The 27284-nt window shown below is 36.5% G+C and overlaps 1 protein-coding gene across 17 annotated transcripts in view; it reads left to right on the top strand.

Annotated features, from left to right (window-relative positions):
- MEF2C (myocyte enhancer factor 2C) overlaps positions 1-27284 on the top strand; it is a 168958-nt gene that overhangs the window by 89835 nt on the left and 51839 nt on the right. For all 17 annotated transcript variants that reach the window (XM_066273793.1, XM_066273787.1, XM_066273781.1 and 14 more), the window contains one exon: positions 5956-6159. In XM_066273793.1, the coding sequence (XP_066129890.1) occupies positions 5956-6159 (204 nt within the window). The remainder of the gene's footprint in view (positions 1-5955; positions 6160-27284) is intronic.

The following is a 27284-nucleotide window of genomic DNA, read 5'->3' as shown; positions in this document are numbered from 1 at the left end:
AGTCTCAGAACTGATTAGAGTACCGAAGATTAGTTAGTGCTCATTAACAAAAAACAAAATAATTAGGATAATTAATTCCCTCATTGGAACACTATAACTTTAGATCCTTTTCCCAAAAGCAGTTATCACGTTAATTTTCCTCCAACCTAAATCTTTGTAATTTTTTCTAATGCTAATGGAGACTAAAGTTATCTCTGTTTTCATCTTGTTCCTGATCCAGCTTTTTAGGCTGTAGAGGGAGCTATGGATAGAACCTCGCCAATTTATGTTAGATGCCAGATTTATGTGCTGTGCAGATCTGATAGCATTCCATGTACAGCTTCATCTTAACCAGTGGTAAAAATGTTGCCTCGTTCTAGAGACAATCCCTTAAACTTAACACTGACTAGTTAATTTATATTTAAATTCTCTAAATTACTACCAGCCAGTCTCAAATCTATAATATTTGTGATGAGGATTTAATCAAATACTTTACCAAATACATGTACTTTGAAAATCTGAACTCATGAGAAAGTTCAGTAAATTTTTGCTTGACAAATGCAGACATTGAACTCTTAGATGCTCCCCCTTTTATTTCTATATACTGTGACAATAGTTAAAATTTCACCTTCACACTTTTGAATCCTTAATGATGAATCATGGACAAGGAATGAGGGCTTTTCTCTGATTTTTTGAAATACTTTTTCTTTCTTGAAATCTAGAACACCCATGTACACATTCTTTGCTTTCTCTATTACGGATTCCAAGGTGTTTTAATTCCTTTCTCTCAAAATTCTTGTCTCTAATCTGTTAAACTTTTAATCCAAACTCTTTTAATTTTTTAGAGATTGTTTAAAAATCTACTTTTACAGAAAATTATATTGAGCTATTCAGACTATAAAATAGAATATATTTCCATCCTATAATCCACACCTTCAGCAAATGTTCATTGATTGTCCACTGGTTAGAGTCTGTGTGAGACTGGAGGTGAGGTCTTTGGGAAACTCAAAAATTTGCCGGAAAACAGACTCATAAAGAACCCAGTCTGTAATATTTAGAGTGAGTCTCATAATAAAGGTTTGTAAAAGTTCTAGAGGATAACAATGAGGAGGGGTGAGTTTTATCTTAATGTGACAATGAAAGCTATATAGAAGAAGCTGGCATTTAAACTAAGCCCTGCAGCATGATGGGAGCCTGTCAGTGGCCAGTTGGGAAGAGAGAGGGACATAACAGCACAGTATTCACTAAGAGCAAGATAAGAACCAGTACGATAGGTTTCGTGTCATGTTCATCTTGATTGGGTTAATATCGACTGTTATTTTTCTTGCTCAGTCTAAAGAAAAAGTTGGTCAGAAATCAAACTGAAATTACCGAACTCTAGATAAAAATACAATTTCTGATCATTTACATGTGACTGAAAATATAACACGATTAGCCAAGTAATGCAATTTGTTTTAAAAAAAAGAAAATTCCTTGTAAACATTAAAGGATTAAATGATTTCTTTCTCCAGCCCTGACAAAGGACATGAATAGGGAGATACATATAAAGTAGAAGCCCCACAGCACATAGCACAAATGTCTGATGTAGAGAAGGTTCAGTAAATATTGCTTAGCGTAAGGTTTGGCCTGTGGAAACTGATCAGTAAGAATTGTTGGAATTGGCCCTGGCCATTGTGCTCAGTGGATAGAGCATTGGACCAGCTATGGACACACTGGGTTCAATTCTTGGTCAGGTTACACAGGACAAGTGACCATCTGCTTCTCTCGCGCTCTGCCTCCCCCCTCTTCTTTCTTCCCTTCTCACAGCCGTGGCTCAGTTGGTTTGAGTGTCGGCCTCAGGTGCTAAAAATAATTCAGTTAATTTGAACATTGGCTCCACATAGGGGTGATGGTAGATCCCTGTTGGGGCACATGCGGTTGTCTCACTATCTCCCCTCCTCTCACTTAAAATAAAAAAATTAAAAATAAAAGAATTGCTGAAATTGTTTACTCTCTATGTAAATAGATTTTCCTAATTTCTTTATGACAATTATACAAAGTTTTATTTAATTGATGTACCTTTTCTCAGTTTCAAATTTAAATTTAAATTACTGATTCATACTTAGTAAGTTCTAGAGTAATTGTCAACATTCCTTTTAAACAGGTTTTACTGTAAAACTTCATACTAAAATACCTTACTACAAGATCATCATTACATTGGGGGCTGTTTCAAGTGATAAAGAAAAAACAGAATGGTCAGCGTTTGTACGGAATCATTTTGCTTTCCGTGCGTGTATTACATATGAAGTCTTTATTTCGGAAAACTGAATCTCAAGTTCTAGTGCTAACGTAAATAATGACTTTAGTCTCCCCTCAGTACACCGTGATTGACGTCAACACCGGAAAAGAGCATCTCTTTGCCTAACTACTGTATAGCCAGTTTTCCATTCCACCCAAGGTTCAAAAACGTTACTGAAATAAAAATGGACTGATCCCCATTACAAACTATTGTCACATTATGAAAAATGTAATGATTACAATACATTATCATATTTAAGTATAAAAGCTTTGAATTGCAATCTGTCATTGAATGGCATGTTTTAAATGAAGAGTAACATTCCAGGTCTCTTTAGAAAGCTTAATGCTTAAAAAACAATTTAATATAACTATGAACAATGAGAAAAAGCATTATAAAATACATTTTGAGTATGCTATAAAGAATATGAACATAGTACAGAATTAAATTTAGGACAATTAGAGAGTAGATTTTGAAGATATTTTCTTAAATGCTTTAGTATTGTCATTTCAGTTCGCAGTTTTAATGAACAGCTGCACGCACTGACTTTTTTGACAGGTATTACTAAATAAGTGTGCATTATCTAGAAACCTATTTTGTTACACAGAAGTTGAGGAGTACCTAAAAGTAAACACAAATGGTGGCTTTAATGATATTTCTGTGCTGAAATGTACTTTGATGGTGAGTGCTGTAACGTACTAAATTCTGAGGTTTTAGTACAACAGAAACCATACTGTATTGAGACATTCCACCTACAGTTTGTGGTCATGAAAGTCTGATTAAAAGTGGTTTTATATATGAAAGTATTTTGGGTCAGTGCCTTCCATATTAAAACTACTCTGTAGCCTATTTCACTAAACAAAATACCAATGTGCAGGTATATTTGCATAACTAAATTGCATCTAAAAGGAATATTAAAAGGCATTTTGTATAACTATATGATTAATGATTATACTTCTTTATTCATTCCAAAAAAGTAGTCTTTATTTAGCTCATCTTTAGTAGTGATTATGACTCATCCGAATGAACCAAAGTAAAATATTTTTTAAACTAATATAATTAAATATGAAAACATAATAATAGCTATATTTTTAGAAGCATTTTAGTAAGATAATCAAAAACCATGAAATAGAAGATGTGACATAGACAATTACACAAAAAAAATTATCCAAGTTGAAATCTAAATAACATATGTAAGTAGATATTGACTAGCTATTTGAGGGGGTAAATTCCTAAATGCTATGTTTCCTAAAGAATGATCAGTAGGGATTCCATGATTCAGCTTTATCTTTCTAGCAGGAACAGTGAGATTTTCAAATAGCCTTAATCAGTAGATGTGTCAAGCCACCAAGAGAAATATATTTTGTAAGTTTTCCTTTTCCTGTAAATCATCTCAGAAAGAAATGGGAACTGAAATTGATTGAGCTTCCACTTTAAGGACAATGCTTGATACTATAATATATTGTTTTATATAATCCTCACAGCAACATTAAGAGTAGGTGTTCTTTTCATTCTACAGATGAAAAATCAAATTCAAGGAAGTTAAGTGAATTTCTTATGACTATTAAATAGCAGGTTCAGCCTTCAAATCCAGGGTCCCCTGTTCTTTCCTTTTGATGCTGCTGCCTTCAATATAAATATGATAGAACAATATAATCATTATTAAGTATAGATTTATATTTTTAAAGTTCTACTTATTAATTGCTTAAAAAATTCATAGGAAATATTATTACATGATTTTATATAGCATACTTCAATTTGATATTTCTAAATATATACTTAATAGTGTTTCTTATATAATTTTTGTATTAGAAATCTTCACTGTGTGTCCATTCATTTCAGCTGTTCTGGGGGTACAGCAATGAGCAAAACAAATATAGTACATGCCCTTTTGGACCATGCCCTATAGTGGAAGAGACAGACATTAACAAGTGATCCCATAAAAGTATATAAATCATAAAATACAATTACTATTTAGGAAAAATAAAAGGTGATGGGTAAACCAGTAAGTATGAATAAAACTCTAGGGGAATGAGGAGGCCAGTAGGCAGGTTTTCTGTCTGGTAGTCCACAGTTCCTATCAGCACATTTTTTAGGTGTGTGGGAAAGGGGTGGGGAGATTCAGAGTTCACACTAAGGACTCTAGTTTGGGTGATTGAGTGTATGTTGAGATGGGAACCCAGAAGGGAAAGCAAATTCGAGGGTGAAGATAATGAGTTTGAGCTTTGTGGAGTTCGAGATTCTTAGGATGTTCTGATACACTTAGGACTGCAGGGCATCCATTGGGTGTCTGGAGACAAAGAGACAGAGAAGGAGTAGGAATCTAGATATAGGAATTACACACAAACAGGTAGTAGATAAAACTGAGCTGGCCTCTGCCAGATGGGTTGAATATGAATGTGAGGACAAACATGCAAATACTAGTCCCCTTCGAAAATAATATCTAAATCAAGTTACTCAGCATTTCCCAGAATCTATGCTTCAAAAACTTAGTTGTGAAGAATGGTAGTAAGTGCTCCTTCAAATAAATCAGTAAGCAAAGAAACAAACCTCTGTCAGCTGTAGACTCGAGAAACAGGTTGAACAAAGTTTAAAAGGTTTTTTGGCCTTTCATAGACCAATGTGCCTCATTTCCCAAATGTACTGGGCCAGTGAACCTTTTCTGTTAAGGAGTATTTTACAGAAATGATATTCTGCAGAAGACCTGCTGGGAAACACTGGGTAATGTAAGGGCTTATAATTAAGAATGTTCATGGTGTTTGATAGGCAGACTGGAGTTTAGTCAGCAGAGGACTGAAATTGGGAATCGTGAAACACAGTGGCAGGTAGGAGATACTCAAAGCCAGAGAAAGGGAGCTGTTGTAGAGGACCCATTAGTAGGAAGGCAGTGTGAAGAGGTTTTGAAGATTGGGATGAATTGAGGATGGAATGATTCCAGACAGGGAGATCATCTAGGACAGGAAGCTGATAAGGACGTGAATGATAGAGCGGCCTGGGAAATAGACAAGTAAGTGTGAACCTGAGAAACATTTTGAGGGAAGGAATTCTGGGATATGGTAATAGATTAAAAGGAGGAAAAGGCAAAGATAACAGTACAGTTTCTGGCCTAGGAGAAGAAGAAAGATACACAGAGGAATGAAACCAAAAACCTAACGGTATTATGGCTAAAGAACTTCCCAATTCCCTGCAGGATTTCTAGAAAACAGAACAACACTGTGTGAAAGCATAGCCATATCCCTTCAAGTGTTTTCAATTAAATGGCATGAAACTAAACAAGTTTAAGAATTTTCAAAAACAGATATAAATTGCTATGTTCATAATATCATGTCCAGTTTTCCAGTGGTTAAAAAAGAAGTCCCAAACCTAATTATAAGGGAAAGATGTTAACCATGCTAAAATTATTATTTTTTTAATGTTACATTGTTCAAAGAAACATGAACAGCACTCTGGTCACTTTCATTAAATTTCCGACATTAAATCTGCCATTTCCAGTTTCACATTCAGCAACAAGCTAGAAATCACACATTTTCAAATTCTGAACAGAAATTAATTTTAGATTTATTTGCTTCCTTTCCAAATGTGTTAGTGCCCAAGGGCTCTGACAATGGCACACTTTGTTTTACAAAGAAAAATAACTACTGTTTTAAAAAAAAACATGATTTTTTTTTCTTTAAAAAACCTGCCTGCTTTCTTTTTTCCAGGTGACATTTACGAAGAGGAAATTTGGGTTGATGAAGAAGGCATATGAGCTGAGCGTGCTGTGTGACTGTGAGATCGCTCTGATTATCTTCAACAGCACCAACAAGCTGTTCCAGTACGCCAGCACCGACATGGACAAGGTGTTGCTCAAGTACACGGAGTATAACGAGCCACACGAGAGCCGGACAAACTCAGACATCGTGGAGGTGAGAGCGCATGCGTAGTTGGTGAGCCCTAAACTTGGGCAGAGCCACGAGTTGTGGGGACCGCCCCTTTCCCCACGCAGGCGCTTAAGTACAATCTTCCTCTTCTAAAGATGTTCGCATTCCCACAGGTATACTCAGGGTTATCATCCCCACTAGTACTCCACCCTTTCTTTCCCCCTCAGAATTCAAGTTAGAAGGACAGGGGGATAGAGGCAACATAGATCTGGTCCTTGCTAGATAACAGGCACCAGTATCAAATTATTGACCTCATCTTTCATGAGTCATCCTTGTCCACTGTTATGTCAGGACACCAGACTGGGAGCTGTGGCCAAGGGACGGCTCACCCATATTTTGGATGACTTCTCACCATTTTTTTTTTAAAGTATAGACTAGTTTCCAATGAAAAAAATATTTTAAAATGAGTTTACCCAACTTTACACTTCAGTTTTTTCTTCCATATCTTCTTCCTAATGCATTCTTGCTGAAGGAGTAAAGATCATTTTCTACTAGAAATATTTTTCCTTGAAATTATATAATTTAATACAGTGAGGAAAGCTGTTAATATTCATGTAATCCAAAATTTAATTAAAATGAGTTTCCATATGTTATCTCAGTGTTTTATCAGTCAGATTTAAACATTTATTGTGTTAAATATAAAAGACATTTTTAAATTCAAAAATGTCTTTTATATTTAACATAAGTAAACATTGCCACACAATTATAAGTGCTTTTGTATGTACCCTATTTTAATGTCACTGCCTTACAGTACCTTTCATAAGAAATGAGCAATAAACCAAAGAGGAACAGGTATACATACTGAGGACTGTCCTCATCTATTTTTCTCACCTCTCTACTCATGGCTTCCTAGATTGCTAGTGCTTTCTGAGAATTAAGAGGAAATTAATAAGTATTTCAAAAATATAGTCAGAGTCAGTTTGCCAGTGTAAGTTTAATTCTTGCCATTGTTTAGACTGGTTCTATGTTATGAAAAATATCCAGTACTAATTCTGATCAAATTAATCTGCCTCTCACATTTACCTTCTCATCTTCATTTTATTTGTTATAATTGTCTAAAACTATTTCTTATTTTTTTGCTTTTACTAGGAAGTTTTGTAAAATAATTGTGCTAATCAGTTTTTAAAAATATTTACCTAATAAGACCAAGCAGATAATTTCAGAGAAACAAAAGTGAATGATAACTAGACCTAATGTGGTATGTGTTTAAAATACTTGCATTATCATTTTTATTGACTCATTATTTTAATTGTGTGCTTGCCTCGACCTTGAAATTTAAGATCATTTATAAAACTTACCTACTGTGTTTTTCTGATAGTATTTTATTCCTGTGTTCATATAAATATGAAAAAATAATAAAAAACATAGATATGAATAGTACTAGTCAGTTGTTAGGTGCCTGGGTGTATGTGTGCGAGTGTGCGCGCATGCACACGCCTGTCTGGCTTTCTGTCTGTGCATGCTCATACACATTTAACATAAGTCCCCCCAAAAAAACTCTATATTCAAAATTTCATCTCATTACCAAAATCATTACAACAAACATTTCATGATAACCAAAGAATTTGATTTGGAATTTGATATTAGACTTGAACTGTTCCAGTCCTTAACATGATGTGAAATGCAGTAGAGCCGTATTAAACTAGTCAAAAACTTGTTGATTTTTAAAATGTACTTTCTTAAAGGTGTTTAAAATCTACAAAATTCATCTGCTGAGGGGCTTACTCAACAATATTCTATGTGACTTAAAAGCAACTTAAAACTTCACACACTTGAAAGACTTTCATATCCTTGGACAGATGGTTATCTGAACCAGACTTCTTTACAGGCCATGAGAGGAGCACTGGCTTGAAAGTTAGAGAGCTTGCATTTGAACCTTTGTCTTGAACAGCCTTACTCTGGACAAGTTAGCTACTTCTCTGGCTGAAGTTCTCATATCTAAAAAGTGAAGGCATTGAATTTGAAAGTCCTTCACAACGTAAAATGCGACACTTTTAAAAAGAGAGTAATGAAACAGCTCTATTATCTTGCAGTTAATATATTAAAGCTCTGAATCTCTAAAAAGACATGAGGGGAGTGCCTGACCTATGGTGGCGCAGGTGGATAAAGCGTCGACCTGGAAATGCTGAGGTCACCGGTTCAAAACCCTGGGCTTGCCTGGTCAAGGCACATATGGGAGTTGATGCTTCCTGCTCCCCTTTCCCCTACCTCTCTCTAAAGTGAATAAGTAAAATCTAAAAAAAAAAAAACATGAGGGGATTCCTAGGCTAAATCTAAAGATTCTATGGCTTGATTCTTTGGATGAAAATAACAAGTAAATCTAACACATGTGAGTCTGTCATGCTCAAATACATGAATCACATGTTCTTCACCTACTTGCCTTGTCTACACTGTACCAGTAACAGAGGTGATGGAGAAAGAAGTATGGTGGGATGTCCCAAGCTTGATAAAATGTACACCATTTTCATGCAGGGTCTTTTTCAAAGGGCAGCTCATTGAAATCAGTATGCTTGAAATTCTTGGTGAAGAAGAGGTGATCTGAATGGGAACCTGCATTTGTGACAAGTTTTTAAATAATTCTTATATACACTGTTTGTAAACCTCCAAAGCACTAAGACATAAATTGTGTTGGAGGCTAAAGGACCTGTGATACATCAGGGGCCTGAGGAATCTGTTTTTAGAATGAAGCTAACATGAAGTTGAAAGTTAAGGTAGTTTACTACTCCTGGGTAAAATTGTAAATCCTATTTATTTTAATTTAATGGAATACATTTAACTGAGTGAGTTTAATGAGGAGCATAATATGTTTCATGAAGGGTCATTAGTTTTATATTTCCCATTTGGACCATTACCCCTCTCCCTTACCCCTCAAAAACAGTTTACTCACACACAAAAAAAAGAATTGGCGGGGAGAGAGAAATAATATGATTCTAGACATTTAGTCTGAAATATAAATTTCTGGGCCATACCGGAGTAGTGTTACAGGGTCATAGGAAATTGTACAGTGTGTGGGTGTTGAAAAAGACTCCCTCTTATAGCAGAAAAGCTCTGCATAATTATCATGTCTTTGCTTGATAATTAGCACTGCTATTCCTATGGCACAAAGGCTTATAAATACTTAGACTAAAAAGGTATTTTTTATTATTGTATTATAATGCAGCTTGAATATCTGTTTAAATATAATATATAAATATGCCATATTTAGTAAATGTGTAAAATTTTAAATCAGTTGGTTTAAAAAAACAGTTATTGTATTAAAAGCATTTCCTTTGAAGAACGTCCATTTTATTTAACTTCGTGAAAAGTAAACTGGATATTTACCCCAAGTGCTAGTTTATGAGGCTGTTAAAATTCAGCAGGGATTTTGATAGTATGAAAGAACTGCTGCCTTCATGTCTTTTAACTATCTAGCTCCACTCCTGGTTCCCTCACCTGCCTTCCCACCCTCACCGTTGGTGTTGGGCTCTGTTCCTGGAAGACTGTGGTGTTGAGCACTTCAGGATGACCTGAAAAATGCAGGTCCCACAGGACATGCTTCCAGGGCATTCCCTCACAGCGAGTTAGCAAGCACCAGCAAGAGACAGGCATTCTTGTTAAGGATGTAAAAGATATATAAAAATCACTTGGAGATCTTTTCTTTGAACATATGTACCCTGATACATTAATGTCACCCCATTAAAATGAATTTTTTTAAAAAATCAGCTTGAGGAACAAGTAGAAGGCAAATGAGCTGTAACTTCATTAATGTAGTACCAGCTACTGAAAGGAAGACATAAGCTAAACAATTTACCAAAACTTTTATTCAAACAAGCCAGTGATCACCAGATCATTCCAGGTGATCCTTGGAGTCCCGGAAGTCCCAGACAGGTTACCTCTATATCCAGCACATATTTTCTAACCACCGAACTGTGTGGGAGTGTCGGCTGCACTCTCTCAGCCCTCTGTGACTCAGTAATTCTCCTGAGCTGCTCGTCCAGGCTGGGCTCATAGTCCAGGGACTTAAGTGTAGAAGGGGAGTAAGTCACAGGTTCTCTGCTGCTCCCCCCAAAATAGAAAAGGTAGATGGAACCCTTGTAGGAGAAACCTTTGATTCACAACTGCCTCAGTAGAGGATTACTGACATTTTTTGTTTGGTTTTGTATTAAATTTAAGAATAGTCCAGAAGAATGTGGGTTGAGGAGGGGAGATTAAAAGATGATATTTATATGGAATTTTATCTTCTGTCACCTGAATCTTATTTTAATTTAAAGACTCCTAAGAACAGCTGTTCCAGAAAGATGTTATTTTACACCGTAATAATTAAAGCCTAAATTGAGACTGGAAAGGCCTTAAAAGAGCTTATAAACTTTATTGTTTCACAGTGCTACTGGAGGCTGTCAGTGAACTTACTACTAGTTTGATGGAAATTGATTAGTGCAATTTTTGTTGAGAAGCAAATGCAGCAAATAGTGGCATAGGACTTCTTTACAAACTCTATTACAAAATTTGGGAATAGGATGTAAAATGTGAAAGTTTACCTCTTTAATTTGAGCTTGCTTTATATCTAAATAGGTTTCAATTTTATACTTATAAAAATACAGATAAATAAAATTATTTTTCTGCATGCTTTATGGATAGGTATTACACACAGATACTTTTCTTAAAGAAAAAGCATGTTTGCTTATGTGTTTGATTGTTTGTGGACTTTTCATTCTTTCCTGCTTTCGTTCACTGAAGTAAGATTGCGTTCTTACCACGCACTGTGTGCCGTGGAATGCCTTAGATAGAAACCTAAACACAGCCCCTCAAGGATGCCTGTCCTGATTGCTCACAAGGCCATGCAGGATCTGGCCTCTGGATTCCTCTTCCTCTCCAGGCTCACTCACCTTTGGCTGTTTCTCTCCAGTCAGCTCCTCCCACAACTCCCATCATATACTTAAGCCACCTAAACATGTGTATATCCCTCTGCTTCTCTAAACCCCACTTATTTTTTCTTTAACATTCCTCAATAGGCCTTTCTTGGTTTTTCTTTCTTTTCTGTCCAATTCAGGTCCCCAATCTGTACTTCCAGATAGCCATCCTAGAACTGCCCTCTGACCTGTGTTAGATCCTTTTCCTGTACTACAGCCGTACTCTGTTCTACTTTCCCTGTTAGAGCACGATTGGAAGCTGTTAATCCAGTTGCCTGCTTTACATTAGACTTTAAACTGCTTGAAGACAGGAACTATGTATATTGTATTTACCATCCCATCTCCAGTGCTCAATGTAAAGTCTGGAAAGTGTGAGGCCATCAAGTCTCAGGCTCAGACCGAGGTCGCCATTTCAATCTCTGTCCAGGCACATATGAGAAGCAATCAGTGTGTGTGCAACTAATGTCAAGCAGAAAGTTGATGCTTTTCTCTCTCATTGGCTCTCCCCCTCTATCCCTCTCCCAAAAACAAAAACAAAAGAAAGAGAGAGAGAGAGAAGAAAAGAAGGGAGGGAGGGAGGGAGGGAGGGAGGGAGGGAGGGAGGGAAAGAGAAATAAAGTGTTAAGTCCTCAGAATATATTTGGAGACTAAATAAATGGGGAGACAGATAACAGGATCTAGCATAATGTTACTCATTTAAAGTATGAAAAATGGCCTGACCTGTGGTGGCGCAGTGGATAAAGCATTGACCTGGAATGCTGAAGTTGCCGGTTCAAAACCCTGGGCTTGCCTGGTCAAGGCACATATGGGAGTTGAAGCTTCCTGCTCCTCCCACCTTCTCTCTCTCTCTCTCTCTCAATCTCTCAATCTCTCTCTCTCTCTCCTCTGAAATGAATAAATAAATAAAAAATAATAATTTTAAAGTATGAAAAATGTTTTATAGTTCCAATGAAACAGTTCATTAAAATTTGATGTTTTCTTAAAGCACTATCAAGAAACTAAAATAATCTAGATCTGTGCTAGCAAATATAGTAGCCACTAACCACATGTGACTCTTCGCATTTAAATGAATTAAAATTACATAAAAGATCTAATTCAGTTTCCCAGTTGCACCAGCCACATTTTACGTGCTTGATAATCATGTGTGGTCGGTGACTACCGAGTGCGACAGGGAAGATGTAGAATGCATTGTTTATCGCAGAAAGTTGGATGGGACAGCACTGGTCTAGATTGAAAATGTGAAAAGGGAGGCACTTCAAGGAATTGTGTTCTCAGAATAACACCAAGATTCATACTTCAACTTAAAATTTGAAGAGTACATTTCAGAAGTGAAGAACTGCGTAGAATTCAGAGCATAAATGTTCACTTTGAGAGACACCAATTTGGAACTAAACAGTCACAGTAAAACTAGAAGCACATTTTACCCCTAAAGCAGTAACCACAGAGTCAATCAGTGAACTTACTACCTGGTCAGAAAACCCTTACAAGTTCTCCAGGCGGGCCGGGAGCGCTAAACACAAGCCAAGTAATGTGTGCTGGGTTTCTTTTAAATGTGAGGCCTTGGAATGGAAAGAGGGTAGGTCTTGTTACTATTTTAAAGTCACTTGAAGTGACATTGATGGGAACTTAACTTTATAATTAGTAAGTAAATTTTTTTTCAAAAAAGCAGTTTTTTCTTTATAAAGGAACTTAGAAAAATAATATTATTGAGGAACATTTAAAGTCCTTCTTACTTTACTATAATTAAAATTGTTCTTATTGTGAGTAGTTCAGTAACTCTGCCTAGTCCTCTGTTAAAGAAAGTATATAATTGTTTTTAATCACTAATATTGAAAAATGGAAAAAGAATTAGTATATTCCATAAAGATTTAAAGCCTCAATGTTGAGGCTTCCTAGTAAAACAAGGGAAAATGATTTTATTAAAAAAAAGGTTTTGCATATTTTTCTAAATTATAATGTTCATTTTTGTTTGCATATATTTAAAAGGCTTTTTCTAATAACTATAAATCATATTTATATTTGTTTCCATAAGGCTAAAAGAAGAAATTGCTCCAAAAATGCACTTATATTTCTCATAACTACCACAATGGTTTTTTTATATATCAAATTTGAAGATCCATTTCTCTTTTTAAAATAATGCTCTTGCTTAATTTGCACATATTGTAAACAAGGAAAGCTGCTTCACTTCTCATTTATTTTAAAAAATCATTGTTAAACAAATAAAGTGCATGTTAAATTACTTAAGTTGTATGCACAAGGCGATAAAACGAATTTTTTCTTCTCTCTATTATTACACAGCTCTAATGGCTTATAGGCATTAGTCTCAACACAGTGTCATCAGAAAATTATTTAATAATAGTAGAAGCAGAAAAGACAATAGGCCTTAAAATACAGCCTTTTGTCAGTAATGTAACTTCCTTATAATGATTAATCATCACCACTTCATTATCATTATTATTTTACACCAACTTTCTTAACTGGACCAAACCAAAGTCCTTATGTTTCACTCCCCACCGACCCCGAATATCTGAAAGTGAAAGGGGAAAAATATTTACCCTGGATTATAATCAGCAATTTTTAATGATATTTCCAGATTTCATGAATGAGCCAAAGGTTGCATTCTAGCCATCGATAGCCCCAAGTAAAAGTAATATTGTTTGGCTTTAAAAGGCATCAAATAAGATAACAAAGATTAGAGCATCCTTACTTCCTCAAGTTACTGAATAAATCTATGTGAAATATTACAAAGTGAAGTTTTAGGAATATTCCAAAGTTCTGCCTAGACTCAGAATGAAAAATGATGAGTCTTTTAATTGAAGGATGTTTATTATTTTAATTACCTCACTGTATTTTTAAAACATTATTATAAATCTTCCCTGAAGGACATGATGATGTTTTATTTATCTCTTTAATTCCAACTGCTAGCTCAATGTATAGAACATTATAGATCTTCAATAAATATTTTATATAACACACACATATACACATATACATGGGTGTATATGTGTACTTACACATGCATATATATTTATACATACATATATCTAATCTAACAACTATCTCACTAATGATCATGATTAAAGTTTACCAGATTTTCTTTGTTGAAGTCAGATGTGTTTTAATATTAATGAAAGTGAGACTATTTCAAGTGAACCAGAGATGAATAAAGGTTGTTGCTATATAAGAAAAAGAACAAATAGGTACAGGAGACTACATGGAAGTATTGTGTTTAGTGATGGTGGAAAGTAAAAGACTTTTGAACATGCACTGATTGATTCCTGCAGAAGAGAGAAGCAACTTGTTGGTCCTTTGGCCAGGATCTGATAAGAGTGGCGAGTAGTTCTCAAATGAAATGCCTCTGTCCTTGTCCTTGTCTGAATCCCCGGAGGCTCTGGCTGACAGGCTGATTCTGATTCAGTGGATCGGAGCCAAGCCCAAGAGTCTGCATTTCCAACAAGCTCCCAGATGCTGCTGAAGCTGCTAGTCTGTGAACCAAACTTGAGTAGCAAGGATCTAGGCTTCCCTTTCCAAACATGTTTTCTCCAGCATGAAGTTTGAAAGTACATTTTTCAACAATTTTTTGTTGCTTTACTGAAGGTTAGAATCATACCATAAATTAGACGAAAACAACAACAACAACAACTGGTATTTGATGAAACTAATTCTTGAAAGGAAGAGTGTTAGGTTTTTTGGAAGTACACTAGAAAAAGTCTGTCATTACTCCCCCAGGTGAGCACTTTGTCATGAGCACTGCATGTCCTGGTCCCTGCCCTGTGAATGCCCATCAGTTGGTAGTGGCTGATGGAGTGCCTGTTGAGGAAGATTCTGAGACCAGACTCTGAGGGCAAGTGTTACATAGTTGGTGGGGGGGAGGGTATGCCAAGTGTGCAGAGTTTCGTATGCTTCCCTCATTATCCCCATGGTCAAAGTATTTCATCAGACTTTCTGGGAAAAGGCTTCAGACTCCATTGTTCAAAGTACAGTAATTAGGCAAATGCTGCAATATGTATACAACAGATTGGATGGATAGATTATATTATTGGAAATATATCTTATTTTACTGATAGCTATTTGTATATTATCCAGTCACGTTTGAATGGTGTTTAGTGTCTTCTTTGTTACCCTGAAATTTAGCCACTGGATAGAAGTTCTGAATAAGGCAAAAAAGGAAATCCCTGTCAATTATTTCCAAAGGTCATAGAGTTAATGACTAGCCTGGAGGTTAATTAGAATCTTAAAGCCTCTTCATATCAATTAACTCTCTTATCTTTATGTTTTAGTAAATAAACTCAGTGACTATTTAGAGCTACTATGTTAGGATAAGAATCACTGTATACAGTAAACTGTACAGTGGGTATTTGGGCTTTTTCCTGACATCTAAGAAAACATTATTACCAAAAAAACTGATACATGAATTAATAATAGTAATCTTATTCCAGAATTTCTGAATTAAACACTTTAGTTTTCAAAATAGTATGTAAATTACTCCTTAGTCATAAAGATAATAGTCGTAAACAAATGCCCTCACTATGACCTTGAGAAAACCATTTCAGGAAGAAAAGCTAAGGTCAGAGTTACCTTGAGAATGAGCTCGTAATCTAAAGCCAGCTCCAACCTGTGTTCCTTTTCAGTTCCAGAAACCAAACTCCTTTCCAGGTACACGTGCACATTGTAAGTAAGTGATAATATGTAATACCCAAACCTGAAGATTACAAACCCAGTCTTTTCTGTCCTGTGCATTCTGTTTGGATAATATAACCAAATTTTGGGTGAAATGATACAGATCAGTACTAATCAATAAGGTAAGCACGAGCCATTTAAATTTAAGTTAATTGAAATTAAATAAAAGTTTAACTCCTTAGTCTCAGTAGCCACTTTTCAAGTGCTCGATTGGTCAGGACAGGTCTAGAAGTGTGAGTACAGAAACCTTCCACTGGGAAGCGTTTGCCTAGGGGTGAAAGTGGTGAATCTGGTGCTCTAGTTCACTGAGGTAACCAGCGTGATGGGTGATGGACACAACCTACAAGGGCAGGGAAACTGGAGAAGATGCACACAGCCAGGCCATCTCTCATTTCTGTAGCAGCCATGGGTTGCACGCCCACTGTGTTGGTGTCTGTGTCGGGCCAGAGAAACTGTCGGGAATGCTGAGTCACTTGGTCAGTGTTTACTCCCAAGAACAGAATATTGGTTAAAGTAAATGTGCTTTTATGGAACAAGATGAGAGGATGGAGAGAACTCTGAAGGTGGAATTACCCTGAGGAAGAAGAGAAAACGGAGGCAGGAACAGGAAAGAAGAGGCATAGAGAAGCAGAAACAACAGGGTCAGTTCTGAACGCCTCTAACTGGAAGGCATAGCATGCATTCAGTTTTTGGTGGCTTATCCTAACTAGACATGTGAGGAATTTTATCTTCATCTAGGCCAGGGGTCCCCAAACTACGGCCCAGGCCGCATGCGGCCCCCTGAGGCCATTTATCTGGCCCCGCCGCACTTCCGGAAGGGGCACCTCTTTCATTGGTGGTCAATGAGAGCAGCATAGTTCCCATTGAAATACTACTCAGTTTGTTGATTTAAATTTACTTGTTCTTTAATTTAAATATTGTATTTGTTCCCGTTTTGTTTTCTTACTTTAAAATAAGATATGTACAGTGTGCATAGAAATTTGTTCATAGTTTTTTTTTATAGTCCAGCCCTCCAATGGTCTGAGGGACAGTGAACTGGCCCCCTGTGTAAAAAGTTTGGGGACCTCTGATCTAGGCTTTAGGACTGGGTTCTCCTGAAGTGTGGGATTCTGAATGAATGTCATGTGGAGAAAAGGAAAACCACAGAATGATTTTCCGAAAGAATGTTTTTTGAAGCATTGTCATGAGAGTTCACCTTGTATACAGATGATGTGCTATAGAACTGTGTACCTGACACCTGTATAATTTTATTAACCAGTATTACCCCAATCAATTCAATAAAAAAAATTTAAAGAGAGTTCACCTTTTGAATCTTATGTTGAGGAAATAGTACCTTAAAAGCCCCACACAACTGGAAATAAATTAACTTCTACTTATAGTAGCATCACACACTAATTCTCTAACCTGGGGCAAGTTATTTAACCTTCTTGGGCCCAGGTTTCTCCTCTGAGTTAGTATTGTCTCTCCTGACCCTGTCTTCCTCACAGGCTGTTGTGAGGATTACAGGCAGTAAAAGAGATCAGAACCCATCGTAAACTGTGAAGTTGTGTAAGGTCCTTTTACTTTCAGTATGAAGGGGAAAGTTCAGGCAATAAAAGCTGTGTTTAACTATAAAAGAGAGGAGCAGCAATTTCCTAATTTGGGAATAATTATATACCATTCTTTATTAATAAGTATATTATTGAATAAATAAGTATAGCCTTATATAAATATTGCATTTCATATAAATTAAGAAGATCTAACTTCTTTTTTATATAAATTAAGAACCTCTAAAGGTCAATGGATTGATTTTCTTTTTCATAAGCACTATGGAAATGTTCTCTGTGTGCAAGGCATTGTTGTACTGAGTGCATGGGAAACGTCACAGTGATTGTGACACAGCCACTGCCCTCCAGGGCTGATGGTCCAGTGTGGACAAAACATGCACAAGATTTGTTCTTTCATTCAGCAGAAATGGATGAACACGAAGACCATGTGCCAAACATTGTGCTGCTTACTGGTGATACATCTGTGACTATCCAACCCAATAGTCTGAACCACAATAAGACATAGAGGACGGTGGGAAAAATAAAGTGAAAAAAAGTACTGCAGTGAGCACATGAAAACAGCTCATGGTGGATTATAGATGAAAGCACAACTTTGAATGATAAGTAGAATAAGTTGATACATTAAGCCAATCTGCAAGTCATTTGTTCCATTTAAAGTAAAAGTGAGACTAATAAAGATGATATATAAACACATAAATGTAAATATGATATATATATGATTTATGCAGCCTTTTAGATTTTCCATTGGCATTGAATATTTTAATATATGGTTTTTTGTAAACGTGAATATAATTTTTAGAGAAACTTATAGAAGATGACTTAGAAAAATGCAGTGAATGTAATTGCCTTTAAGTTTGATAAAAGGTTGTCTTTTGCTTAGAATGGGAATCTTAAAGTTATATCCCATATCCTTGGTTTAACTTTACAACCAGGTCCCCTCCTTCCTCTAAATTCTCAAATATGATACATCTGGCTGAGAGGCTGGAAAATTGTTACATGCCTGTGTAACATTCTTATAACCTAATCGTTCTACAACTTTTCTTGAAATTTAAACATCGGAGAATGTTCTTTGTTTTTGTAGTCACTGTTTCACATAGTAACAGCTTGTTGCATTTTGGTCTGTTTGCCAGAGGGTAGGTTTATTTTTAAAGCCCTGAACTCTGAATTTTTCTTTATTTTTTCAAGATTGAAAGCAGCTGAAATGCCTGGAGTTACAGGTTGAAGGCTGCTTTACAATATGTGAAGGGAAGCTTCTTTCTCCCCTCCCTTCGTGTGTGTGTGTGTGTGTGTGTGTGTGTGTGTTTAAATTTTTTCCTAACAAATGTCTTCTAACTGGTAGTTGTCTAAAAATAGAAAACTGCCTAACTAAAAATAGCCTAGCTCTCAGTCGTGCCAAGGAAAATGGAGAGGAATAGGCGTGGAATAGAAGGCTGAGTAATCCAGTTCTATTCATTCAGAGAAACCTTTGAGAATGCAGGCAATGATCAAGTGCCCTCAGAAAACCACAGGCTTGACTCTGTCTTCAGACTTCGAGGTGCCAATAAACATTTTTTGCCTCAGGATACATTTTTTTCCTCATAGGTTGTAAACATTTTCTGAAAGACAAGGCTTTGTTTCATAGAAGCTGACAAACTGCCATAACTAACTAACTTCCCTAAGGTCTTAAAAATGCATAATTATAATATATATATGTATATATATATTTAAAGAGCATCTTAAATGCACGTTTTGTAAAATAATGTGCATTGTGTAATAATTAAGAGGAAACTGTTATAATAAAAATTACTTACTGCTTGCAATTAAACTCAAACTTTGAAGTGTTTCACAGAAAGAAAATTATTCCTGTGACTCATTGCAGCTAGAGAAAGCAACTGGCTTACTTTAGTTTATTTAACTCCCTTAGGTATACAATTTTCTAGTTAAGTATATATTCCCTTGATATAACAATGTTTAGTCTCTTTCTTATCATTATAATTTTCACACAACCAGATTTTCATTTTTAATTGTTTAATGGAGTCAAAACTACTTTGCAAAATAACATTTTGAGAGTATGATAGCTTTCGGTTTAAAGAAACTGAATTATGAGTAAGCCATAAAAAAAATACATAGGCCAGTTTTGCAATGGTAACACTTTTTTTTCCATTTTGTTTTGCTTAACTAATCTGAATAACCAGGTCAAACATAGCAACAGGGTGTGGAAATGTCAGCACAGTTCATGGGGTTATATGGGTTTGAGCATTGTTATGTTCAGTTCCTGTAATGCTGCTGGTGATAAGACTATTGAGACAAAGGACGATAATTGATGGAAAGAGACTTAAATCATTGCTAGAAGAATCAAAGTCCTTGTATCTGTGTACATCAACTCTTCTGGTCTCCTTCTGTCTTGTAAAGCATTTTGCTGTCTTGCATGGTGGCCCCCTACTGCTCTTTGTAATGGATGCAGACCACAAGTGATTCCTTCATGCAGCATACAGGGTGTAATTGTGCCTGTGTGGTGTATTAGTAATTACCAAGCTGAATTCCCATATTGTATCTTTACTGCAGGCATGGAAAAATAGGACATACAACCCTGCATGGCCATTTTCAACCTAGATTGTGAGCCACTTAGAGCAATATTCCAGAGACAAAGCCTTTTATGTACATACTTTTTGAACAGAATTTTCATTGTTGAGTTACTTGTGCTAAGCAGGATAAATTCAATCTGGAAAATAATTACCTTTGATATATTTATTTCTGACTCTACAGCAAAACTTTTATATTATGGAAAATATTTGCTATTTTTGATTGCTAAAAGTATTTTCATGTTGCTAGATATAGAATGATATGAAAGTTGTAATAACTGGTAGGCTATCATAGGAAAGAATAGTACACAAATTATTACATGAACAGATGTATAACATTCATAAACATTAAGTAATAGAATTGTTTTAGTAGTACTTTTACACAGTGATGTTTTCATATATAAATTATCGATCTTGGCTCAAGCATTGTTAAACTTCAGAAAAAGCTGACAATAAATTTTTGTTACAGTAAACAGATATAAATTAATAATTTCTTTGTTATAAAATTTACATCCATCCTTTATGTATTATGTAGACAATATTGATTTGACTACCTCCTAATCATTGGGGATTTTAAATGTCTACAGTATTATTTATGTATAATTGAAGCCAAAATAACAATTAGCAGATTGGTTTAAACCAGTGAAGGTATGTTTATTTTATGCATCAAAAACTTATGTTGCTTTAGAAGTATGAAATACAGGGTTGGGCACAATTAGGTTTACAGTTGTTCACATGGAAATAATACATTAATTAATAAATAAAAATACAGGAATAAACTCTGTGTTTTGCATATTCATAAATGTGAACCTACTTTTGCCCTACCCTGTATGATAGCAAAGAACTTAATATGGCCATTTCATTAGAGATAACCAATGACATTAGACTTATTTTGTGAATTAATTGAAGCGTGCTAGATTTTCATGTCATTTATACTTTCAAATCTAAAAGTGGCCTTCCTATGTACATTACATTTTAGAAATGTACTTCCACTTTCATCTGTAGATATTGTTATTCAACCAATAATTAGAAGACTCCTAGGATGTACAGAACTTCATCAGGATGTAGGATAGATATCAGTTTGGAAGATATGGTCTGTGACCTCACAAAACTTACAGTCTAGGTAAGGTGGAAAATATGTAAGTGAATCAATTGAATAAGATAGTGTAACAGGCACTCAGATATTTGAGCAACACGGCATAGAATAGTGTTTGGGAGCATCAGTGCTGCCTGCATTCTTATCCTATCTCCACTACTTTATAAATCGCATGTCCCTAGGCATGCTACTTAGGTTCTCTGAGTCTTCCTTGTTTGTAAATGGCAGTTAACAATTATACTTAGTACATAGTTATTATGAGAATTAAAAGACTAAACATTTGTAAAATGCTTGAAACAGTCTGTTACATAGTAAAGCTTATGGTGATGAAGATGTCAGCAATGATGATAACACATAATCAGGTAACAGCGCTAGGAACCAGAATATGTAAAAGTCGGAGACAGCCATGATAGATGGTCACTTTTAGGCTCAAACATGGCAAGTTTGACATGCAGTTCATTTGCAAAAAGGGGAAGTGCCAAAAGATTCTAATCTTTATAAATTATATGTATGAGCATCAGTTTAAAAAGTCTGAAACCTTCATTATACTTATGTATTTTAAACCATTTATGTCATCCTATAAACATTTATAATTATAATATAAAATAAGTTGTTTTTGAAATATGCATATAATTTCAGTTTGCATTGCTAATAGACACTTGCATTTCTCTGACTGAGGAATATCCATCCTATGCAGTGTGTTAAAGGAGTAAATTACAGAGACCTCAGGAGGCATATTTAACCTGTATATGCTTATATAGATTAAATTGAAGAAGAAATCAAAATCCGTACATCTAGAAGTTTCTAACGAAGCCTGTGCACTTACACAAGCAGGATTCTGGAAGTAAAAGCTCTACCTGTATACTTTCAAGTCCATAATCTAAAAGCCTGGTCTTGTCCTTGTAAGACAATGTGACGTGTAAGAATTTCAGAGTTTGGCCTGACCAGGCGGTGGCACAGTGGACTGAGCATCAGACTGGGACATGGAGGACCCATATTTGAAACTCCAAGGCCACCAGCTTGAGCCCAAGGTCACTGGCTTGAACAAGGGATCACTCGCTCTGCTGCAGCCCCTGCCCCAGGTCAAAGCACATATGAGAAAGCAATCAGTGAACAAATAAGGTGCTGCAACGAAGAATTGATGCTTCTCATCTCTCTCCCCTATCTGTCTCTATCTGTTTTTTCTCTCTGTCTCTCTCTGTCCCTGTCACACACAAAAAAAAATTTTTTAAAGAATTTTTGAGTTTGGATGTAGAAGTTTTATAAGTTTTAGACAAACCTGGTGTCTACCACTTTCCTAAATTCTGTGCCCTTTGGCAAGTTTCTAAACCACCAAATTTTGGCTTTCTCAGTAGTAAAATAAGGATTATAAATCTCATTTTGGATCTTTCTGTAAGAATTGACATATAATGTATGCATATAGCCATTAGCACATATTGGCATACAATAGCACAGATGCTCATAAACATGTTATTTCTTTCCTGCTACTCCTATTTGCATGTGGAAATTTAGGCAAAATGTTTTAACTTTTTACTCTTTCGTGTACACAGGTACACATACCTTAGTCATTCAAGTCTTCAGTATATTTTGTGATTACATTCAAACAATATGTCACGTTTTGTAAATTGTTATATATAATACGTGTATAACTATTTCTTATGTAATAAAGTTATGAAATTTTTTAGAGGTATGATCTTCACTGACCATATATTAAAACTAAGGAAAAGAGAAAGAAATCACATAGTAACTCGATTAAAGCGAAGTCAAACATAGTTGGAAAAAGAAAAGGTAGTGCCCTGGCAGGTTTGCCCACACTCTGACAGGGAACGTGGGTCCATGGAGTTAGGGTTTAATTTGTTCCCAGTGTTCCCTTTGCAGTATTGTGTATCCAGAGAAGAGCACAGTTAGACACATTGTGAAAGGGGAGTTAGTGCGCGGAGGCCGGGAAGAGGAAGAGGCTGAGTGAGATTTTATGGCAATGAAAGTAATTAGCAAACCTAAGACTAAGTGTCTCTACACTGCTGGTTTCTTTTCTAATGCAGATAATAAATAATAATAATAATAATTAATAGATTTCATGAAAATACTAGCCAGCCAACAGTTTTTAGTGTGATATTGTTAACAATAAAATACACCTCTTTCCCATTGCTTCCAGTGTGCATCTTTGCCCTGGCTTCCTCCGTACTTTGATGGCAGTAACAATACATGCTCTTGGAAATGAGCCAAGAACACTCTAGCACACTCTAACTATGTATTACACATTTGGCTTAGTTCCAAGTGAACAGGTGTTTTGAATATTCCAGTCACATACCCACAATGTATATTGCTGCTGGGGAGAGGATATCAGTTCTGAGCCCCTGATGTTAGTTTGACACTCTGCTGCACCACACCTCTTTTGCACTATAAAAATTTAGCAAAGATGAACTGTGATGTGAGAAAAGACAACCATCAGAGCCCTACTTTCACTGAAAGGAGGTGCAACAAATTTATAGTTATGAAGTCTGCACCTGATATCTAGGTACAGAGATCAAAGCATTTTGCTGACCAACATTAGTATAAATAGAGAAACACTTTAATGCTTTTAACAATTGAGTTCCTACAAAAATAAGAGATTTTATTTATTAGAAAAAGAGGTAGTAAATTCTATGATAGCATGTTTTTATCATATTATGATTAGGGGAAGAAATCTATTTTCCATTAGAAACCATCATTAAGTTTGCAGACCTATTACAATAAAACAACCTAATTTGGGGGGGGTTAAATGATGAAATTGAAATATTTCCTTTTGGAGGAAAAAATAATAATAAAATAGCTATGCAGAAATACATCTATCCAGAGAACAATTACGAAGATCATTTCAAAAGTCTAAACTTCATGCTGAGCCTATGTGTGTACCTGCATTTGCACGCACACACACATCAACACATCACATGCATGTATATTATTATGTGATATTAACAGTTTCCAGAAGATGAACTCATATATATAACTTCCATCTCATTGTGCACAAGTTTCTGTGTCAGACTAAAAAAACTTTCTATCTGCCCCTTTGGCTTCCGCAGTGAAGTGACGTAATGGAGTGGGCCGGGGAGCTCTCTGGCTTCTCCGGCCCACCTCCTTCAACTTCATCCTCATCTCCCTGTAGACTGCATTCCTCTGAACTTTAGTCCATAGTGTGCATTATCTCATGGAAACAGACTGACTCATGTTTTGCTTCCTCTTTTAATAGTACAGTTTCCCCTCATCTTTTAACTGTGGTCTTTAAAAAGAGTGGGATTCTATTCAGAATGATGCTGATGGCTGTTTGAGGCATTTGAAACTATGAGATGGTTAATATGTGGTTAATATTATTTATTCAACAGAAAATTGACTTTCAACCTGTGTAAAAAGCCAAGTGTCATCGTGTTAACTTCTCTTAAATGTTATACAACTTTGTTTAAATTGAATTTTTAAATAATCCCATTTGCCATCTGAGAGACTGGTATACTGGCCTGGCTGGGGAGCCCTCAGAGAAGGCGGGCAGCTCAGCCCCTGCAGAAGCTGAGTCGGTGACTGTGGGTGGCATTTCTCTGCTGAGTCAGGCCTGTGCCAGGCCTTCCCAAGCTTTTATTAACAGTGCGGATTTTGAGACAAAAACCCATGGGTTGCGGTTCTGGAAGCTCTCCTGCAGTTTTCCCCTTTTCCCTGGGAGTTTGGGAAATTTTCACTTAGGAAGATCACATTTTGATATATCTTCCTTGCAACTGTTGGAAAACTATGGGAACTTTTACAGTCTTTTTTTTTTTAACTTTTCCTCTCATCCAGGCTATAAAGTAACAAGGTTTTATAGATATTAGTCTAAAAACAAAAGAAAGGGAAGAACCTGTGTACCCCTGCTTTAAAGAAGAATTTTTAAAGAGTGGACAGGATTTCTCCATGATCCCATAGGTTTGTCCAGAAACAGAAGTTTCTCCACAGAAGCATGCATTTCTTCTCTGTTCCCCAACCTACTCCTTCATCCCCAATAAAAACACCATCTCATAGTTACCAGCTTTAGCATCCCTTATCTACTCAAGACACTTGAGCAGTTAGCTTAGCTTCTGAATCTAAAAAAATATAAGCACTGAAATATATGAAGCCAACTTTTTTCTTAGTAACAAAGACTTATTCTTGCTAATATTATTTTAATAGTTACAACAAACCTGCTCTTCATTTTACCCAGATAGATAAAGCTTAAATGCTAGTCTATAGAACATCTTTCCTAGTCTTACATAAGTAGGAGTCAAAAAAAATGAAGCAACCTTCCTTTGCTTTAGGTTGTCAACAAGCTATGCTTCATTTGAACTAGGTAAATATTGTTTTAGGTTATTGCCACAATCTAAATATTGTTGAAGGCACTTTTCCTTCTATATAGTAGATATTACAATTAAACAATAGAGGGAAAATGTAGTTAATATTGTTCACCAGCAAAGGAATTCTATTACAAATATACCCCTTGTGGAAAAAAATAAGATTTTCAAACATTTCACCAATTTTAGCTGCGAGTAGGTGTTCAAAAAAGCATAGGCATAATTTAGGCAATTGCTATAATTGGACAGACTTGCAGAGGTGAAATAGGGAGGTAGCTCAGGAGAATCTAAGCTCACGTGTGAGTTCATTAATTTAGTTTTACCCCTGGCTAACTCCATGGACTTCAGCAAGTGCCTGCACCACACTGCACCTCTTCTCTTTCATCTGTAGAATGGCAGTCATAGTGGAAGAGCTATGACTCTTTTACATACTGGAAGAGAGAACTTAAAAAATATATCATCTCGGCCCTGGCTGGTTGGCTCAGTGGTAGCGTATTGGCCTGGCGTGCAGGAGTCCCGGGTTCGATTCCTGGCCAGGGCACACAGGAGAGGCTCCCATCTGCTTCTCCACCCCTCCCCCTCTCCTTCCTCTCTGTCTCTCTCTTCCCCTCCTGCAGCCAAGGCTCCACTGGAGCAAAGTTTGCCTGGGCGCTGAGGATGGCTCTGTGGCCTCTGCCTCAGGCGCTAGAATGGTTCTGATTGCGGCAGAGCAACACCCCAAGATGGGCAGAGCATCGCCCCCTGGTGGGCATGCCGGGTGGATCCCGGTCAGGCGCATGCGGGAGTCTGTCTGACTGCCTCCCCATTTCCAGCTTCAGAAAAATACCAAAAAAAAAAATATATATATATATATATATATATATATATATATATATATATATTTTTTTTTTTTTTTTTTTTTTCATCTCTGGCCAGTTTGCTCAGTGGTAGAGCATCAGTCCAGCATGTAGACACCCTCAGTTCGATTCCCAGTCAGGGCATGCAGGACAGATGACTGTCTGCTTTTCTACCCTTCCACCTCCCCTACTCTCTCTCTCTCTCTCTCTCTCTCTCCCACACACACACACACAGCTATGACTCAATTGGTTTAAGAGCACCAGCCCCTGGTGCTGAGGATGGCTCCAGGAGCCTCCACCCCAGGTGCTAACAATAGCTTGGTTGTGACCATGGCCCCAGATGGGCAGAGCATCAGCCCCAGACAAGGTTGCTGGGTGGATCCTGGTCAGGGTGCAGGCAGGAGTATGTCTCCCCTTTTCTCACTTAGAAAAGAAGAAAAAGAAAAAAAATATATATATGCAAAGCTAAGGCTTAGTCCCTGGCACATAATAAATGCTCAATAAATGGTAGATGTTATAGCTGAGGCGCAGATTCAGTTAAGGGGAAAATTAATATTTTGATAGTGCAGGGAGACTATTTTAATTTCCTCTTCATGCCACAGAAGAGGAAATTTTTTTATAATTACCTAATGAATAACATGGAAGAAATTATTGTGCAAATGAAAAAATCTAAGTTTGCCACTGTACTAGCATAATCACTGAGAATTCATAAAAATTATGGGAACTGAAATACCAAATTTAAAAATCAGGTTGCAGTACATTTCCAGTGATAATGCCAGAAATTATTAAAGTCATCATGACCACAAAAGCAGGCAGCTAATGCCACCGCAGCTGAGAGCCCAAGGCCACAGAAACTCCCCAGAGAAAGCCGTCTGAGGCTGGAGGACAGACAGTCTATAGAGCTGGAAGTCACCTCTTGGCCTCCCTCAGTCAGCAGGTGCTGAGCCACTTACTGGGGTGGGTATCAAGATGAGCAAAATTGCTGATGGCCTGTGATAAAACTTCCCGTTAGATCATAAAGTACTGAATGCAGATGATGAGAAACCGCTTCCATACCGCGGGATCACATGATTACTCACATTACTTTCCCCTCTGTCTTTCCCAACTCTGTCAACTTCTTTCATTGTCGCTCCCTCCCTCCACCGGCCTCCCTCCCAATACCCAGCTATCCGC

This window comes from Saccopteryx bilineata, chromosome 4 (genome assembly GCF_036850765.1).
Source record: "Saccopteryx bilineata isolate mSacBil1 chromosome 4, mSacBil1_pri_phased_curated, whole genome shotgun sequence".
Classification (NCBI taxonomy): domain Eukaryota; kingdom Metazoa; phylum Chordata; class Mammalia; order Chiroptera; family Emballonuridae; genus Saccopteryx; species Saccopteryx bilineata.
This window is presented reverse-complemented; position numbering and strand designations above follow the sequence as displayed.